This window comes from Canis lupus, chromosome 10 (assembly GCF_011100685.1).
Source record: "Canis lupus familiaris isolate Mischka breed German Shepherd chromosome 10, alternate assembly UU_Cfam_GSD_1.0, whole genome shotgun sequence".
NCBI classification, from domain to species: Eukaryota; Metazoa; Chordata; class Mammalia; order Carnivora; family Canidae; genus Canis; species Canis lupus.
In genome coordinates this window covers 6,633,102-6,653,762 of record NC_049231.1, presented here as the reverse complement: position 1 = coordinate 6,653,762, position 20,661 = coordinate 6,633,102, and the positions used below count along the sequence as shown (strand labels likewise).

Here is a 20,661-nt window from a genome sequence, read left to right as displayed (position 1 = left end):
GTAAAAATACGGATTGAGGTAGAGAATATCATGCTAAGTGAAATAAGTCAGAGAAACAAATACTTCACTCGTATATGGAATTTAAGAAACAAAACAAATGAACAAAGAGTGGCAGGGAGAGAGAAGCAAACCAAGAAACAGACTCTTAACTACAGAGAACAACTGATGGTTACTAGAGGGGAGGTGGGTGGGGAGATAGAGGAAATATTGGGGGATTTAAAAAGTTGGGGATTAAATGTTGGGGATTAAAAAGTACACTTACCATGATGAAAAAATAAAATAAAATGATTTTTAAAATTCTCTTCCAGTGGTGATAACCAGGTGAAAAGTGTGTCAAGAAACTTCTTGTTTTAGAAAAGTTTCAGCTAATATAGTCGCCAATACACTTATAAATTCCCTTTAAAATACCCATGTAGATCGGGGCACTTGCGTGGCTGAGTTGGCTAACCATCTGACTCTTGGTTTTGACTCAGGCGGTGACCTGAGGGTCCTGAGATCAAGCCCTGTGTTGGGGTCAGCACTCAATAAGGAGTCTGCTTGAGATTCTCTCTCTCCCTCTCCCTCTGCCCCTCTTTCACCCCCTAACTAAATAAATAAATCTTAAAAAAATAAAAATAAAAAAGAGATAGCCAAATAAAAATCAATCACCAGTCAAAAGGTAGTAATAAGAAATATACAAAAGAAGAAATATAATAAGTTAGAAATATTTGAAAATATACCTAACCTCACCAGAAGCCAAAGAATATAAATTAAACTTAAAAGCATATTAAATGATGAGGCCAATGATAAACTGGGGAAAACATCATAAATATATAAAGATCTTAGAAATTAAAAAGAAAACTAGGAATACTATAAGGGATATGCAAAAATGTGAATAGCTAATTTGCAAAAGAGAAAATATAGTTAGATATTTATGAAAATATTTAACCTCATTTTTAATCAAGTTAACACACATTAAAATAATTAAGTATTTATTCATCTATCATCTTTGGACAGATTTTCTTTTTAATGAAGAGATTCCATGCCCAGAAAGCAGTGGAAAATGGTCTTTCTCATGAATTGCTGATTAAGTTAAATTATGATATGCTGTATAATTAGGCTGCTGATAATAAGATCAAATTTTATATAACCTTTGATTCACTAACTCTAGTTACAGAAATTTAACCTTAGGAAATAAACATGAGTGTGAGTATAGAAGTATCTTTAAGCAACATTGTGTGTCATGGGTGAGGATGGGGAGAAGGCTGGTGAAAAATCTATCAGGTCAAAACTTTGTCCCCCTAAACATGAGAAATATATAAAATAAATAAATGAGGTGTGTCATAGGATGGTTCAGGACTATCAAGCCATGAAATTCACAGTATAAAAGAATACTCAATGACATGGAAAAAAGTTCATATGTGTTCTGAATTTGAAAAATCAGGTTATAATATATATAAGATAGCCTAATTCAAGTTTTAAAAAATATGAACACACACTGAGAAGCATAAGCAAATGATAACTGTGATTATCTATAGATGCTGAGAGTGGTAAGAAAGATTTATAATTTTCTTTATATTGCTCCATTTTCAAATTTTTATAAAAAACAATTGTTCTAAGCAGAAAATACAGCTTTTACCATTATAAATGAATGCAACAGCTACTTTTTCTTCTTCCCTTTACTCATAACCATATTAAAAGTAATGTTAAAGAGGTGTTCCAGATTTTTTTTTCTGCTTAGGTTTTCTATGTTGAGTGCATCAAGTTATCACTCCATTATGGGAAAATAAATCCATACAGGATTTGTTTGTGTGAAGTGAAGTAGCTATCTATAATCCTATATGACAGTGAGAAATTCTCATGGAAAGAATAGTTAAATTCTTGAGAATATGGACTGGCTTTTCAAATACAAAGTTAAACAGAGATTTGGGGAAGCATGAAGGTCTTCTCTTTACGTTAGCTACATATGAATTCTTCCTTTTAATACTGTATTCTATGTAGGAATGAATAAAGAACATCAGATATCCATTCGGCTGCAGGTACTTAGGAAATTGCAATGATGATGTATTCATAGCTGTTTTATCTCCTTGACTTACCATGTAATCAGAGAACATTTCCAGATCAAAGTCTATCTGAGAACACTGAGATAAAGCCCCAAATATTTCAAGCCTATTTTATTTTACATCCATACATTAAATATATTTAGAGAAAACAATCCTTAGAAATTTGCACATACATATTGAGGTTACGATCCAAACAGATTTGACCATTTCTCAGGCAATAGGTCTGCTTCATCCAGAGATAAATTAATTGTAAATATGTAATTATCACCATGAAAATCCTAAGACAAAATAAAGTGCAACAAACTCCATATTAATCACAGTCTTCCATGGTGATAGGAAAAGAAGCTTTTAGAAAACCTGAAGCCATTTGGCAAGTGTGTGTGAGAAGGCAGACAGATGAGGCAGGAGAGTGGATAAAGGATAGGAAGAGAACCAAATTGTCAAAAGCGGCTACTGTTAAACCTCAAGAAAGAAGAAAGAGAAGCCAGAAAAGTATTTTAAAATTTATTTTACAAAAAAAGTATTCACAGTAGATAAGAAGATAACAATATGATCACAATTCTTGATGTCAGCACCCTTCAAAAAAATATAAATCCCCAGAAAAATAAATGAAAACAATTGCATTTACAATTTCACCTAAAAGAATAAAATACCTAGAAATAAATTTAACCAAGAAGGTGACAGTACCTGTACTCCAGAAACTATAAAACAGTAATGAAAGAAATTGAAGATGGCACAAATGGAAAGATATTCCATGCTAATGGATTGAAACAGTATCACTATAGTGTCCATACTATCAAAATACTTTGGTATTTGCTAAACAAAAGCAATCTACAGGTTTAATACACTTCCTATTAAAATGCTAACAGTGTTTTTCACACAACTAGAAAAAAAATAATACTAAAATTTGTGTGGAACCACTAAGGACCCTAAATAGCCAGAGTATTCTTGAGAAAGAACAAAGGAGGGGTATCACAATCCCTGATTTCAAGACATACTACAAAGCTGTAATAAAAACAGCATGGCAGATATCTTCTCCCATTCTGTAGGTTGTCTTTTAGTTTTGTTGACTGTATCCTTTGCTGTGCAAAAGCTTCTTATCTTGATGAAGTCCCAATAGTTCATTTTTGCTTTTGTTTCTTTTGCCTTCGTGGATGTATCTTGCAAGAAGTTACTGTGGCCGAGTTCAAAAAGGGTGTTGCCTGTGTTCTTCTCTAGGATTTTGATGGAATCTTGTCTCACATTTAGATCTTTCATCCATTTTGAGTTTATCTTTGTGTATGGTGCAAGGGAGTGGTCTAGTTTCATTCTTCTGCATGTGGATGTCCAATTTTCCCAGCACCATTTATTGAAGAGACTATCTTTCTTCCGATGGATAGTCTTTCCTCCTTTATCAAATATTAGTTGACCATAAAGTTCAGGGTCCACTTCTGGGTTCTCTATTCTGTTCCATTGATCTATGTGTCTGTTTTTGGAGAAGATATTTGCAAATGACATATCAGATAAAGGGCTAGTTTCCAAGATCTATAAAGAACTTATTAAACTCAACACCAAAGAAACAAACAATCCAATCATGAAATGGGCAAAAGACATGAACAGAAATCTCACAGAGGAAGACATAGACATGGCCAACATGCACATGAGAAAATGCTCTGCATCACTTGCCATCAGGGAAATACAAATCAAAACCACAATGAGACCCCACCTCACACCAGTGAGAATGGGGCAAATGAACAAGGCAGGAAACAACAAATATTGGAGAGGATGCGGAGAAAAGGGAACCCTCTTACACTGTTGGTGGGAATGTGAACTGGTGCAGCCACTCTGGAAAACTGTGTGGAGGTTCCTCAAAGAGTTAAAAATAGACCTGCCCTACAACCCAGCAATTGCACTGTTGGGGATTTACCCCAAAGATTCAGATGCAATGAAACGCTGGGACACCTGCACCCCGATGTTTATAGCAGCAATGGCCACAATAGCCAAACTGTTGAAGGAGCCTCAGTGTCCATCGAAAGATGAATGGATAAAGAAGATGTGGTTTATGTATACAATGGAATATTCCTCAGCCATTAGAAACGACAAATACCCACCATTTGCTTCAACGTGGATGGAACTGGAGGGTATTATGCTGAGTGAAGTAAGTCAGTCGGAGAAGGACAAACATTATATGTTCTCATTCATTTGGGGAATATAAATAATAGTGAAAGGGAATATAAGGGAAGGGAGAAGAAATGTGTGGGAAATATCAGAAAGGGAGACAGAACGTAAAGACTGCTAACTCAGGGAAACGAACTAGGGGTGGTAGAAGGGGAGGAGGGCAGGGGGTGGGAGTGAATGGGTGACGGGCACTGGGGGTTATTCTGTATGTTGGTAAATTGAACACCACTAAAAAATAAATTAAAAAATAAAAAATAAAATAAAAACAGCATGGTACTGGCACAAAAACAGACATCTAGGTCAATGGAACAGAATAGAGAGCCCAGAAATAAACCCACAATTATGTGGTTAATTACTCTTTGACAAAGGAAGCAAGAATATGCAATGGGAAAATATCTCTTCAATAAATGGTGCTGGGAAAACTGGACAGCTACATGTAAAAGAATGAAACTGAAACACTTTCTAATACCATACACAAAAATAAACTCAAAATGAATAAAAGACCTAACTGTATGGGACGCCTGGGTGGCTCAGTGGTTAAGGGCCTGCCTTCAGCCCAGCGCCTGATCCTGGAGACCCCGGGATCTCCCCACAGGGAGCCTGCTTCTCCCTCTGCCTGTGTCTCTGCCTCTCTCTCTCTCTGTGTCTCTCATGAATAAATATATTAAATCTTAAAAAAAAAAAAAGGACTAACTGTAAAAACCATAAAAATCCTTGAGGAGAACAGAGGCAGTAATTTCTTTGACGTCAGCCATAGCAACATTTCTCTAGATGTGTCTCCTAAGCCAAGGTAAGCAAAAGCAAAAATAAAACATTGAGATTACATTTTAAAATGATTTTTGCACAGAAAAGGAAACCATCAACAAAACAAAAAGACACCTTACATAATGGGAGTAGATATTTGCAAATGATATGTCTGATAAGGGGTTAATACTCAAATTACATAAAGAACTTATACAACTCAACACCAAAAAAAAAAAAAAAAAAGCCCTCCAAGAAACCAATAATCTGATTAAAGGTAGGCAGAGGACCTGAATAGATAATTTTTCCAAAGAATACATACAGATGGCCAAAAGACACATGAAAAGATGTTCCACATCACTAATCATCATGGAAATGCAAATCAATACCACAATGAGATATCACCTTATACCCATCAGAATGACCAAAAAAAAAAAAAAAAAAAGACAAGAAATAATGAGTGTTGGTAAGAATGTGGAAAGGAGGAACCTCATGCACTGTTGGTGGGAATGTAAATTGGTACAGGCACTGTGGGAAACAACATGCAGGCTCCACAAAAAAAAAAAAATTAAAAAAAATTTTTAAAAACAAATACCATATGACCCAGTAATTCCACTACTAGGTATTTACCCAAAGAAAATGAAAGCACTAATTCAGAAAGATACATGCTCCCCTATGTTTATTGAAGCATTATTTACAATAGCCAAGATACGGAAGCAAACTAAGAGTCCATTGATAGACAAATGGATGAGGGAGATGTGGAGTACACACACACACACACACACACACACACACACACACACTGGAATATTACACAGCTATATAAAGGAGAGGATGATGCCATTTGCATCATTTGCCTATGGATGGACCTAGAGGGTATTATGCCAAGTGAAACAAGTCATACCGAGAAAGACAAATATCATATGATTTCATTCATGTGTGAAATTTAAGAAACAAAACAAATGAATAGAACAGAGCTTTAAACACAGAACAAATTGGCAGTTGACAGAGGGGATATGGGGTGGCATGGGTGACATAGGTGATGGGAATTAAGAGTACACTTACCTTGATGAGCACTGAGTAATGTATAGAATTACCGAATCACTATACTGTACACTTGAAACTAATATAACATTGCATGTTAACTATGTTGGAATTTTTTAAAATGCAAACCTTTTCTCATGTGAAAAAGGGAGTTATGGATACAAGGGGCAGACTCAATGATCCAGCTTGCTAAAAGAATATCTTTTTTTAAAAAAAGATTTTATTTATTCATAAGAAACACACACACAGAGAGAGGCAGAGACACAGGCAGAGGGAGAAGCAAGGTCCTTGCTTCCGGGTAAATTTTTGTTCTTAATAACTGATTTTTATTAGTATTTTATACAGCAAGCTATATTTCTCAATTCAATGTTAATCCTTTTTTATTTATTTAAAATTGGTGCCTAACATTACTTTAGTTTTGGGTGTACAACATAGTAATCTGATCTTTTAAGTCGTTACCATCTATCACCATACAATTGCCCCCTTGATTCATTTCACCCACCCCACCAATCCCCTTCCCTGATGATAACCAAAATCTGTTCTCTGTATCTATGAGTTTTTCTTTTGTTTTTAACATTCCACAAGTAAAATCATAAGATATTTGTCTTTGACTTATTTCGCTTATCATAATTCCCTTAAGTTTCATCCATGCTATCACAAATAGCAAGTTATCATTCTTTTTATTGGATGAGTAGTATTCCATTATATATATATGTATATATATGTTATATTCCATTATATATGTACCATATATATACACACACTATATATGTACACACACTATATATATGTGTGTATATATATGGTATATATATATATCCATTGGTGAACGTTCAGGTTGTTTCCATGTCTTGGCTATTGTAAATAATGCAATGAACATTGGGTGCATATTTCTTTTCAAGTTAGTGTTTTAATTTTCTTTGGATAAATACTCAGGAGTGGTATAGCTGTATCATTTGATAGTTCTATCTTTAATATTTTGAGAAGCCATCATACTGTTTTCCATAGTGGTTGTACCAATTTGCATTCCCATAAACAGTATGAGAGTTCCCTTCTCTCCACATCCTCTCCAACATTTATGATTTCTTGTCTTTTTGATACTAGCCATTCTAAAAATGTGAGGTGAAATCTCATTGTGGCTTTGACTTGCCATTTCCCTGATACTGTGTTGTTGAACATTTTCTCATGTGTCTGGTGGCCATCTGTATGTCTTCTTTGGCAAAATGTCTGTTTAGATCCTCTGCCCATTTTTTTTTAATTTAAATTCAATTAGCCAACATAGAGTATATAGTTTCAGATGTAGTGTTCAATAATTTATCAGTTGTGTATTATACCCAGTGTTCATCATATCACGTGCCCTCCTTCATAGCCATTTTATGTTTTTGCCATTGAGTTGAGTTCTTTACATAATTTGAGTATTAATTTCTTATCGGATATATGATTTTGCAAATATTTTCTCCCATTCAGTAGGTTGCCTATTCATTTTGTCGATGATTTCCTTTGGTGTGCAGAAGCTTTTTAGTTTGATTAGTTCCATTTGTTTATTTTTGGCTTGTGTTGTCTTTGGTTTTGGAGTCCAATCCAAAAATTCAATGCCAAGACAGATGTTAAGAAGTTTAGGGCCTATGTTTTCATCCAGGAGTTTTATGACTTTAAGACTGCCTAAGTTTTCTTACAATAGTTTTATAGTATCAAGTTTTACATTCAATTCTTTAATCCATTTTAATTCATTTTTTGTGTATGGGGTATGATAGTAGTCTGATTTTAATTTTTTGCATGTGGCTGTCCAGTATTCCCAGCACCTTTTCTTGCAGGAACTGTCTTTTCCTCATTGTATATTCTGGACTCCTTTGTCACAAATGGACTAATAGGTTTATTTCTGGGCTTTCTGGGCTATTCCATTGATCCAAGTGTCTGTTTTTATGCTAGTACTACACTATTTTTTGATTAATATAGCTTTGTATTATAGTTTGAATCCAAGAGCATGATACATCCAGCTTTTTCTTTCTCAAGATTGCTTTGGCTATTAATCTTTTGTGGTTCCATATACATTTCGGAATTATTCACTCTACTTCTGTGAAAAATATCCTTTTAGCAGGAATTGCCCTGCATCTGTAGATTGCTTTAAGTGATGAGGACTTTTCAATGATTAATTCTTCCAGTCCAAGAGCATGGCATATTTTTCCATTTATTTGTGTCTTTTTTGATGTTTCTTATCAGTATCTTATAGTTTTTAAAGTGAGGTCTTTTACTTTAGTTAAATTTATTTCTAGGTATTTTATTATTTTTGAAGCATTTTTAAGTGGAACTGTTTTCTTTATTTGTTTCTGATAGTTCATTATTAATGTATAGAAATGCAACAGATTTCTGCATGGCAATTCTGTATCTTGTAACTTTACTGAATTCATTAATTCTAACAGTTCTTCAGCAGTCTTCAAGGTTTTCTATATATATTATCTTATCATCTGAAAATAGTGACAATTTTGATGACTTTTAATTTTCTTCTTGTCTAATTACTGTGTGTAGAATTTCCAATATTATGTTGAATAAAAATGGGACAAGTGGGCATCCTTGTCCTGTTTCTGATCCTAGAGGGAAAGTTTTTAGCTTTTCACCATTGAGTATAAATTTGTCATATATGGCCTTTATTATACTGAAGAACAGTCTCTCTATATCTACTTTTATTGAGGATTTTTATCATAAATGCATGTTGAATTTTCTTAAATGCTTTTTCTGCATCTATTAAAATGATCATATGATTTTACCCTTCATCCTGTTAATGTGGTATATCACATTGATAGACTTGTGAATGTTGAACCATCCTTATATCCATGGAATAAGTGTACATATTTAATGTGTACATATTTCTTATATACTGTTGAATTTATTTTGTTAATATTTTGTTGAGGATTTTTGCATCTATGGTTATCAGGAATATTGGCCTATAATTTTCTTTCTTCCTTTTTGTGTGTGTGTGCGTGCACACATGTGTGAGTGTCTGTCCTGGCCTGGTTTGTGGTGTTTGGTAATGCTGACATTATAAAATGAGTTTTGAAGTATTCCCTCCTCTTTAGTTCTTTGGGAAGAGTTTAAGGAGGCTAGGTATTTAATCTTCTTGGACTGTTTGGTAGAATTCACCAGTGAAACTGCCTGGTCCTGGATTTGTGCTTATTGGGAGATTTTTGATTACTGAATCACTATCCATACCAGTAATCAGTCTATTCAGATTTTCTATTTCTTCCTGATTTGGTTTTGGAAGATTGTATGTTTCTAGGAATTTATGCATTTCTTCCAGATTGTCCAGTCTGTTGGCATGTAGTTGCTTATAGTAATTTCTTATAATCCTTTGTATTTCTGTGGTGTCAGTTGTAACTAACTTCTCCTCTTTCATTTCTGATTTTGTTTATTTGAGCCCTCTATCTTTTTTCTTTGTGAGTCTAGCTAAAGATTTGTCAATTTTGTTCAGTTTTTCAAAGAACCAGCTCTTAATTCCATTGATCTTTTCTGTAATCTTTTTAGTCTATATTTCATTTATTTCTGTTCTTGTCTTTATTATTTCCTTCCTTCTACTACCTCTGGGCTTCATTTGTTCTTTTTCTAATTCTTTTAGGTATAACCTTAAGTTGTTTACTTGAGATTTTTCTTGTTTCCTGAGGCAGCCCTGCATTGCTATAAACTTTCCTCTTAGAACTGCTTTTGCTGCATCTCATAGATTTTGAGCAGTTGTATTTCCATTTTCACTTGTTTCAAGGCATTTTTTCATTTCCCTTTTGATTTCTTCATTGCCTCATTGGTTGTTCAGTAGCAAGTTGTTTAATTTCCACATGCTGGCATTTTTTCCCAGCATTCTTCATGTAATTGATTTCTAATTTCATCCCACATGATCAGGAAAGATGCTTGATATAATTTCAATCTTCTTAAATATATTGAGACCTTTTTGTAGCCTGACATATGACCTATTCTGGAGAATTTTCCACGTCCCCTGAAGAAGATAGTGTATTCTGGTTTGTTTGTTTTGTTTTTGTTTTTGTTTTAGATGGAATGCCCTGCAGATATTTCTTAACTCCATCTGGTTTAATGTGTTGTTTAAGGCCAATGTTTCCTTACTAATTTTTTTTCTGGATGATCTATTCATTGAAATAAGTGAAGTATTAAGGTCCCCTATTATTGTACTGCTGTTACTGCTGTTTCTCCCCTTAAGTCTGTTAAAATTTTCTTTATAGATTTAGGTGCTCCTGTGTTGGGCGCATAAATATTTATGAATGTTATCTCCTTCTGTTGGATGGACCCCTTTATTATTATGTAATGTCCTTCCTTGCCTTCATTACAGTTCTGTTTTAAGTCTATTTTGCCTGTTATAACTACATCAGCTTTCCTTTTGTTTCCATTTGCGTGGAACAACTTTTTCCATCCCTTCACTTTCAGTTTTTGTGTGTTCTTAGATTTGAAGCGAGTTTCTTACAGACAACATATAGATGGGTCTTGTTTTTTAATCCATTCATCTATTCTATGTGCTTTGGGGAATTTAGTCCATTTACATTTAAAGTAATTATTGATAGGTATGTACTTATTGCCATTTTGTTCATCATTTTCTGGCTGCCTTTGTAATTGTCTTTATTCCTTTCTTTTTTTGCTCTCTTCATTTGTGATTTGGTGACTTTCTTTAGTACTATGTTTGGATGCCTTTCTCATTATCTTTTGTGTGTCTACTATAGGTTTTTGCTTTGTGATTAGCCTGAAATTCACATGTAACAGCCTATATGTAACTATAGGCTATGTAACCACATATGTAACCAACAACTATGTTAACCATATTTTTACTTCCCTCCCCTGCAACATGTCACACTTTGATGTTGCATTTCACTCTTTCTATTTTGTGTATCTCTTAACTGATTATTGTAGTTATTGTAATTTTAGCACTTTCATCTTCTAGTCTTCATACTGGCTTTTTAAGGGCTTATTCCACCATCTTTACTATATGTTTGTCTTTACCAGTGAGATTTTTTCCTTTTATATCTTCTTGTTAATGGTTAGTACTTTGTCTTTTGAGCTTAAAGAAATCTCTCTAACACTAGTTGTTAGGACCAGTTTAGTAGTGATGAACTGTTTTGGATTTGGCTGGGCTAGAAAACTCTTAATCTCTCCTTCAGAGTATTCTTGGTTGGGAGTTTTTTCCTCTCAGCAATTTGAATATATCATGATGTTGCACTGGATATGTTTTAAAATCAAATATACACTAACCTGTTCAGGATTTGTGAAACAGAATTCTGACTAGAGCTATTTAAGAGCTTTCCAGATATAATGCTAGCTCTCATCTTCATGAAGATATTAGAGAGATGTAGGTGCTCCAAGATGCTTTCTTAAGAACTCTTCCCTAATTTATCCAGTCACAAGTACTTTTTAAGTTTCACATTCCTTCAGCACTCAAACATCAGTTTCCATTGCAATGTTTGTTAATTCTTTCTTCAAATATATTAAGTGCTTGTAATGTGCATGAAAGGCAGTAGGGCATACAGGTTAGAAACAATGCCTTGACTTCAAATAGATGATGTATGATTCAGCTCAGCCACATAGAGCTTTGTAACTTTGGCTAAGTTGCTTCACTTCTCTAACCTTTGTTTTATTCATCTGTAAAGTGAGATAATAATGTGTATTCCTATATACAGTATCTTTTAATTATTATTTTAAAGATTAAATGAAATAAGGAATTTAAAGCTCTTAGCTCTTGAGTCAAGAGCTAAGGTAAATGCTCATATTATCTATTACTACTTCCACTACTATGACTACTACCTTATACTTGGTTTACTGAAGAGGAAACCAAAGATATAGAATGACCCTATAGGTGCCAACCCTATAGAATCTCCTAGTCTTAAAGGAGAACATATCATACACCAATGAAATGCTAAGTGACCAAATGAGTATGCTATATAAGTCTTTAAAATCCAGGAACATAAGACGCACAGATGGCAGCACCGTATAGTGATTAATATTGTAAACAATGCTGGAATCAATTGCTTCTGTTTATTTTTTTTAAGGGATTTTATTTATTTACTCATGAGAGACATAGAGAGAGAGGCAGAGACACAGGAAGAGGGAGAAGCAGGCTCCATGCAGGGAGCTGGATGTGAGACTCGATCCTGGGACTCCAAGATCTTGCCCTGAGCCTAAGGCAGACGTTTAACCTCTGAGCCACCCAGGTGTCCCAATTGCTTCTGTTTAATTGCTGGTTCTATTAATGACCAGATGTGTCACCGAAGTCTGATTATTTATGCTTTCTGTCCTTCAGTTTGTTTAAATGTAAAATGAAATAAGAGTACATCCCACATAGGGTCATTGAGAAGATTAAATGAATGAATACTTAAATGAAGAAATAAAGAAAGCATTTTGACAGTGCCTGGCACAAAGTATTTAGTAAATGTTAGTGGCCATTACATACTTCTTTGTATCCAGCTCAAGACTTAGCATAGTGATGTGCCAAAGATATTTGTTGGTTTGCTAGAGGTAATGGTATAAATACCAGACCATAGCCCTGTAACTATAATGCCATTAATTTATAATTGAAGAGGAAGGAGTCACTGTGGACTACAGAAGTAAAATGGGTGCTCCTGAAGACAATCTCTTCTGTTTTCTCACTAAGAAAAAGGAAAAAAAACTTCGACAGTTTAAGGAGAGAAGAGAGGACATATGAATAACAGCTATAAAGCAGTACATAACGTAGTATGATATATTAAATGTGGCCCATTATATTGGGTATCCCTGCCTCTAGTAGAGTAGCTTAAACTTGACTCAAACCCCCAACTTCTTGACTTGACTAAGTCCAGTGGTGGTCTCCAAGCATTCTGGAACTCCAAGTACCTTTATTCAGTGTTATTCAAACTGTAGCCACTGATACGTGTTAATCACTGTTCCTTGAGGAAACAAAAGGATGTGGGTTTTCCATGGTTAAATAAGTTGAGGAAACATTGATGAAGTTTAACAGATTACTCAGAGTTTCTTTTAACGTATACACAGCATTTCCCCAATGTATTTGACCATGGAACTCTTTTCTCACAGAAAACCTATCAATATCTTCTATTGCACATAAAGAAGTTGGAGATACACTGCCTTAATTGGAAGGAAAAAACTTACTGGCAAAATAACAGGTAATATGGAGGATATTTACATATTTGAAAAAAGGAAGAATTAATGTTTTGAATACCTATGACATGCCAGAAATGTAAATAACCAGTTATATAATCCTTGCATTATATTGTATCTGCATTATATTTTATCACCAAGATTTTATGGATGAAGATTTTAAAACTCAAAAATTAAAACTAAGTCACACAGCTAGTAAGTAAAGGAGGTAGCTCCTTCCATTGATTAAAGTACCTAGCATCTGGGTACTTTGAGCACCTAGAATTGCACGCTGGGTGAAAGGAAGGCTGACAAATAAAAGAGAAAGATTACTCCAGGGTATGTATGCACACCTTTCACTTTGTCATCATTTCACTCCCCAAGTATGTTAACCAAAATCTACTTAGTGTAAGACAGAAAAAGTAGTAAGCCTTAATAATATAAGAAGTTCAGAGTAAATGCAAATTGCTCTAAGAAAAAGCACCAGATGCCACAGAAAATATCGATTATGTTCTTTTCACATTTTAGGACCAAAATTCCTTTAACCTTCACTGAAAAGATTTCACAGCAGGTCCAGTGAGGTACATGAATAGTGAGTCTTTATTTCAGTGGTCCTGGTTTCCTTTGAATATGGAACCAGTAAAATTAAGACAGACACAGTTTTTAAACTACACGGGTTAAGAAAGGTACTGGGTTCTGGAATCCACATTGAAAATTTTTTCCATACGTGTCCTGGTATATATATTCTATACATATGCATAATCAGTATTGTTGTTCACTGAATATCATGTAACTATGCCCCTCAGGTGCAACCCAACAAGTTATTTTTATAAATTGGATATATTCATACATTATATTTTTATAAATTGGATACAGTTTCCTTATTGGTTCAAAAGGACTGACACAGATGAATGATTTCCTCAAAGACCATCACACTATCTTTCTGAAATAAGCCCAAAGACTTTAATTACCCTGAACTGCAGATTTTCTCCCCTCAGAAAACCTAAAAGCTCAAAGGTATAGAGCCAAGAGCCATGAAATTGCTGGGTTCTGGCCACCTTGGCAATACCCAGGGACACCGGGGTCAGACAACCTTATTTCTCATGAGGAGTACTAGGAATATAATTTGTGACTTAAAAGGAAGCTCATCTCTCCGAGTCGGTGACTGTTACCCATTGCTTGGAGGATTTTCCAGAAAGTTGGCCTGAAAACCTCTGACTCATTGCCATTTCTGAACTTGTTAAAAAAAAATCTTTTGCCTCCTAGGTTATCTTAGAGAAAAGGGGACAGATTTGCCTGCAGATTTGAGAGCATTTCCCCACAACAACCTTATCAGCAGGTAAGGCAGGTACTTCTACTGCCACGTCTAAGCTGTGTAAACTGAGGCTCACACAGCCACAGTGAAGCAAGACTCCAGGGACCGAGTCCAGCACTCCTAATGTGACAACCTTGGCAATGGACACGCATCATAAACTGGAGGGCAAAGTTGGAATCATCACGGAGAACTGCACCTCGGAAGACCTTCTGGTTTCTTTGTCTACATTTCACTAATTTTTTTTTTTCTGAGACAATCACACTTATACCACAGTTGCAAAAACATTAATTTTCTTTTTTTATTTTTATAAATTTATTTTTTATTGGTGTTCAATTTGCCAACATATAGAATAACACCCAGTGCTCATCCCGTCAAGTGCCCCCCTCAGTGCCCGTCACCCAGTCACCCCCACCCCCCACCCGCCTCCCCTTCCACCACCCCTAGTTCGTTTCTCAGAGTTAGGAGTCTTTATGTTCTGTCTCCCTTTCTGATATGATATTTCCCACACATTTCTTCTCCCTTCCCTTCTATTCCCTTTCACTATTTTTCATATTCCCCAAATGAATGAGAACATATAATGTTTGTCCTTCTCCGATTGACTTCTTTCACTCAACATTAATTTTCTAATCAAAAAAGTCATGGGCGTATATAAAGCGTTTTGTTCCCCCCCCCCCCACCCCTTGGTTAAATGAATTGAAAACAGCTCCCCGTCGCTGTCGTTCGAAAAAAACCTTCACCCAAGTTCAGGACGCGGAGCTCGGGCGGAGGGATTCCCGCGGGGCGCGGGACGCGGGCCCTGCACCTGCCGCGGGCGGTCGCCGTCTACCTGCTAGTTAACAGGTACCCGTGTCGCTTCCTGCAAAGCGCGGGGGCTACATCCTTCTCGCTCCCTGGCTCCCGTGCCCTGCACCGTGCCGGCCGGGCCGCATCAGGCCGCCGCTCCCGGTCCATCCAAGGGGAGGTCCCCACGACCCAGCAGTGACCCGACCAAGTCCCCACAGCCCGCGGTGGCCCCCTTTGCGCCCATCCCCTGTGGGATCGGGCTTTGTCCGGAGGAGGTCCCAGGAATGCAGTTCAGGGAAGCTCTCTAGGCACCCCGCGCACCCCCAGGGAGCCAGGAGAGCTTTAACCTGCAGTGGAGACGCGCACCGCAGCCGCCCTCCCACCCCGGGGGGCCGCTTCGGAGACCTGCGCGCGGCCTTCAGGGCCTCAGACGTGGGCTGGAGGTAACAAAGAGCAGGGTGACCTTTAAGTCACCCAGTTGTTACCCTCCGGGGGGGGGCAGGGGTGGGGAGATGGGGACCCGAGGGGGAGGGGGCGCTGGCTAGCTGCAGGGGTGCAAACCGCAGCGGGAGGAGGCGGGGGTCGCGCTCCAGGTTCCCGCGCAAGGGCGCGCGCCCCGGGGGCGGCCTCGGGGTTGCAGGGGACCAACCCCGCTGCTGCGTCTGCTGGGATGACCACCGGGCTTAAGGTGGCTGTGGCCGCGGCCCCGGGGCAAACAGCGCCAAGGCACGTCCAGCTCTCCGAGTCCCGGCGAGAGGAGCGCGGGAAGGCGCCGGCACCCCGCCCCCCGCCCCCCAGCCCCACCCCCGCGGCGGTGATGCACTGAGGACAAATCACCGACGTCGAGAGGCCGGGGGAGGAGGGGGGGACAAAAAGAGGGAGGAAGAAAGCCCCCAGGAGCGGGGAGGCGAACGGGAGACGGCGGGCACCGAGCAGCCTCCGGCCGCTGGGGCGCTGGAGGGGGAGCGCTTTCCGGGGAAACCGAGGCCGCGAGCACCGAGGGTTCGCAGCGCGCCTCCCCCGCGTCCTCCGAGTCGAGGGGAAGCCGGGCGCGGAACGGGGCCTCCAGGCGACCGAGCGCAGCCCCGCGGGCGCTGGGACAGCGGACCCGGCAGAGCGCAGCGGCCTCCGCCCGGCCGAGCGGGCGCTGCAGCCGCGGCATGCGCATCCCCGGGGGCCCCGGCGCCCCGTCCGCCGGCAACTCCAGCCGCTGGTGGCCTGCGTCCGGCCGCGGAGCCAACGCGAGCGGGGACGCGGGGGCGCTGGCGGACGGCGGCGGGCCCCCGAGGGACGCGCGCAACGAGGAGCTGGCCAAGCTGGAGATCGCCGTGCTGGCCGTGACCTTCGTGGTGGCCGTGCTGGGCAACAGCAGCGTGCTGGTGGCGCTGCACCGCACGCCCCGCAAGACGTCCCGCATGCACCTGTTCATCCGCCACCTGAGCCTGGCCGACCTGGCCGTCGCCTTCTTCCAGGTGCTGCCGCAGATGTGCTGGGACATCACCTACCGCTTCCGCGGGCCCGACGGCCTGTGCCGCGTGGTGAAGCACCTGCAGGTGTTCGGCATGTTCGTGTCGCCCTACATGCTGGTGGTCATGACCGCCGACCGCTACATCGCCGTGTGCCACCCGCTGAAGACGCTGCAGCAGCCCACGCGCCGCTCGCGCCTCATGATCGCCGCCGCCTGGGTGCTGAGCTTGGTGCTCAGCACGCCGCAGTACTTGGTCTTCTCCATGGTGGAGGTGAACAACGTCACCAAGGCCAACGACTGCTGGGCCACCTTCATCCAGCCGTGGGGGCCCCGCGCCTACGTGACCTGGATGACGGCTGGCATCTTCGTGGCGCCCGTGGTGCTCCTGGCCACCTGCTACGGCTGCATCTGCTCGCACATCTGGCGCAGCGTCCGCGGCAGGACGGCCCTGCGCGCGGGGGCGGCGGCGGGCGCGGTCCCGAGGGGCGTCCTGCGGGCGCCAGGGGCCAGCAGCGTGAAGACCATTTCCCGCGCCAAGATGCGCACCGTGAAGATGACTTTCGTGATCGTGACCGTGTACATCGTTTGCTGGGCGCCCTTCTTCATCCTCCAGATGTGGTCCGTCTGGGACGACGGGTTTGTTTGGATCGGTAGGTGCAGGGGGGCTGGGGGGGCGGGAGGAGAGCGCAGGTCCCCCGGGGCCCGCGCTGCTAAACTTCTGCGGGGGCCCCGGGGGACGCCTTGGGCGACATGAACCCAAAACGCAGTTTCTGGGCGTCTCCACCCGCGGACGTTTGGATTCAGCAGATCCAGAACCAGGCCCAGGAATCTGCTTTTGCAGCTTGCAAGGATCCCAAGACGAATCCAGAAGCTGCGCCCTAGGGTCAGCCTGGCGACCGCAAAGGTGCCCGCCCGGTGACTTCTTGCTGCATCTCTAACCGCGGCGCGCTCACACCCTGCGGTCAAGTCTACCGGATACACTGTAGCAACTACTTTCTGCTAGTTTGTTAAAAGTATCACAATCAATACAAAAATTTTGTAGAAATGCGCCCCCCCCCAAAGGACAAGGATAAACGGACCTATTTTCCTGAAGATTCTTAAGTCAATAATTCTAATTTAGTATTTACTAGGTTTACAAGGTTCCATTTCTTATAATCTTTTCCTTTTTCTTTTTTTTTTTTTCTAAAAATTACTGCAAGATTTTTTTTTCTGGTATTTTAAAGCAGGACTATTGCCAGATTTTTTTTCTGGTATTTTAAAGCAGGATTATTGATAAACTCTAAGTTGGATAAACTAATTAATTTGTCTTTCAGCACTAACTTAACCATACAGCTACAGCCTCCGCACCCAGCTCTTGCAGTAGCCTGTGGAGAATGTCCTCTATACCGACTAGTTTGTTTGATTTTCACTCCTCCACAAACTGAAAAAACGAACTTCACAAGAAACCTACCCCCCCCCCAAAAAAATAAAACATTTAATGTTGAGTCTTGAAAAAAGGCATTTCCTTTTAGTAAGAAAAAAAAAAAAAACTTTTCAAATAAGATACATTACAGGAATGTTACCCAGTGGCTGTAGCTGGGAAATAGGTATCTGGAAAGAACTGTCTCCTTTTGTTGTTTGGGATTGGAGTAGGGGGTATAGGTGATATACTTTGGAAGTTACATCTGCAAATAAAACATTTGAAAGTGAATTTATTTCAAACAAATAAAAATACTCGAATGGCTATAATATTACTGATAATAAAGAATACAACATAAATGATATACTTTTGGTTTACCATTTCCTGTCTTGCTTGATCTTAGCCTCCTAACATTACCAATCAAATAAAAAAAACTCAGTCTAATTATTCCTTTATAAGGATTTAGATATAATTTCTAAAAACTTCTCTACTTGTGCCTAAGTATGCTGATGAGTTTCATTCTTTTTGAATACAGCCTTAGCCATGGACCATGATCACCATTAATAGTAGCATGTTAGCACAGAGTATGATGAAATAACCTGCAACTTATTGTAGCATAGCAAGAGTGAGAAGATTCAAGTTTATATTTAATAATCATGTAAAAGTTAGCACTTGCTGATTATTCTTTAGAAAAAGTATATTATCAGTGTTATAGTTCTGTAAAAGCTTATAATATTGACACAGTTTACCAGTGCAAACCAGCATAAAATATATCAAAAACTTGTTGGAATTTCCTAATTCAGCTGTTCTTAATATAATTTAATTGTCCAAACCACAAAATTGGTTTTCTTTTAACATCAAAAGGAGCCACAGAAAAGTAACCAAAAAAGACAAAACCCAGCTCCACTAACAAATAATGCATCCTTCGGGGACCTATTACTATGACCCTCTCATGTATAGTTTTATTACAGAATATGTTTAATAGTAAAAAATCTAAAACCACTAAACATGGTCCATATTGTCATACTTTTATTTTAGTTGTTAGGATGAATAGACAGTTTTGTATATGTGGCTATAGACTTTTGGAATTTCATTGAATTTCAGCCATTCTGTAAGCACTGTGTCCGTTACCACATACTAGTGCTAGTATATAGAATACAAAAATCCTAAAAATAAATTATCTGATATTCTTAACTTTTTGAAAGTCCCATTCATTCCGCTGAAATATTTTTAAGTGGCTTAAGATATTTGAATTGATGTCAATGCATCTTGCTTATGAAAATATTTGACAGCCAGCAATTTCCGTACATTGGTAAACAATATACTTCATTTTCTATATCAACCCTTTTTTTTTTTGCCCCTTTTAAGAATCCATAGAAAAATGAGTTTATCCGGTGCACATTTCCTTGCTTGTGACTGTTTAAATAATCTCCGCTTATGTTTTTCGTACAGAATCAGAAAACCCAGCCATCACCATCACGGCATTACTGGCTTCCCTGAACAGTTGCTGCAATCCCTGGATCTACATGTTTTTCAGTGGCCATCTCCTGCAAGACTGTGTGCAGAGCTTCCCATGCTGCCAAAACATGAAGCAAACATTCAACAAAGTAGATTCTGACAGTGTGAGCAGAAGACAGACTTCCTATACTAACAACCGAAGCCCGACAAACAGTATGGGCACATGGAAGGACTCCCCTAAAACTTCCAAGTCCGTCAAATTCATTCCTGTTTCAACCTGAACCCACATTCACACAGCCCACCTCTTGTAAAGAAAGGACTTTGGGGTCCACTGGCTGAATCCAGCTAGAAATCATGAGAAGAAATGAACTTATAGGTGATAAGTGTAAAGCGATTTGGTGAGGACAAAGACTGTATTTCTAGTTGCATTTTCACATTGCCTGGACCAAAAGTTATGAAATGTTTTATATGTGATGTTAATAAAACAAACAAACCTGCCACACTAAAGTTTGCAGGCCGAATTCCCAGAAATATAATAGAAGTTATATTTCTAAAGGAAAAATCATCACCACCCTGGCTTTACATTCTGTTGTTGGTTTCCTTTCGTTTCTTTTATTATGGACATAACTAAGGCCTGATTGGTTTAGAAGTCATACGGTGTAGGGGCCTTTTTTTCTGAACAAAGTGAGCTCATCGGCAGTCTTAGTGTTTGAAAGGAATTAGAAGACATTTCAGAGAAATTGTTTTCATCCAGTAAGAGTCAGTTTCTGCATCTGAAAATGCAGCCTCACACAGTGTCCTGGAGATGGGAAGGTGCCTTGCACAGGCATGAGTACTTGGGGCGTACGGAGCAGGGATGCCTGGTTCACAGCAGCAAGAGGAAAGTTCTGTTCAATGCTGTAAATCACCTCAATTTCTAAATGGTAACTTTAGAACTGGCGGTTCCCTCATGTTTTACCAATTGTAGAAAGCACAATTATTATGATGCTAAAGGTTAGAGAAAATACGGTCAAATGGCCAACAAAACCGCTGTTCTCCCACCGCAAGGCCATTTGAAAGTCAGATTTGTACAGGGAAAGTCAGATTTGTACCAGGAATATTCGATTTTATTAGAAGAGTAGAAATGGGTTATCCAAGA

At 39.3% G+C, this 20,661-nt stretch overlaps 1 protein-coding gene and 1 long non-coding RNA gene across 2 annotated transcripts in view; one reads left to right on the top strand and one right to left on the bottom strand.

The window, feature by feature from the left end:
• LOC119873583 overlaps positions 1-20,661 on the bottom strand; it is a 118,205-nt gene that overhangs the window by 52,346 nt on the left and 45,198 nt on the right. The gene's annotated exons all lie outside the window — the stretch shown is intronic.
• AVPR1A (arginine vasopressin receptor 1A) lies at positions 16,359-19,804 on the top strand. Its single transcript, NM_001198658.1, has 2 exons — positions 16,359-17,316; positions 19,518-19,804. Exons 1-2 carry the CDS (start codon positions 16,359-16,361, stop codon positions 19,802-19,804), a joined length of 1,245 nt encoding a protein of 414 aa, NP_001185587.1.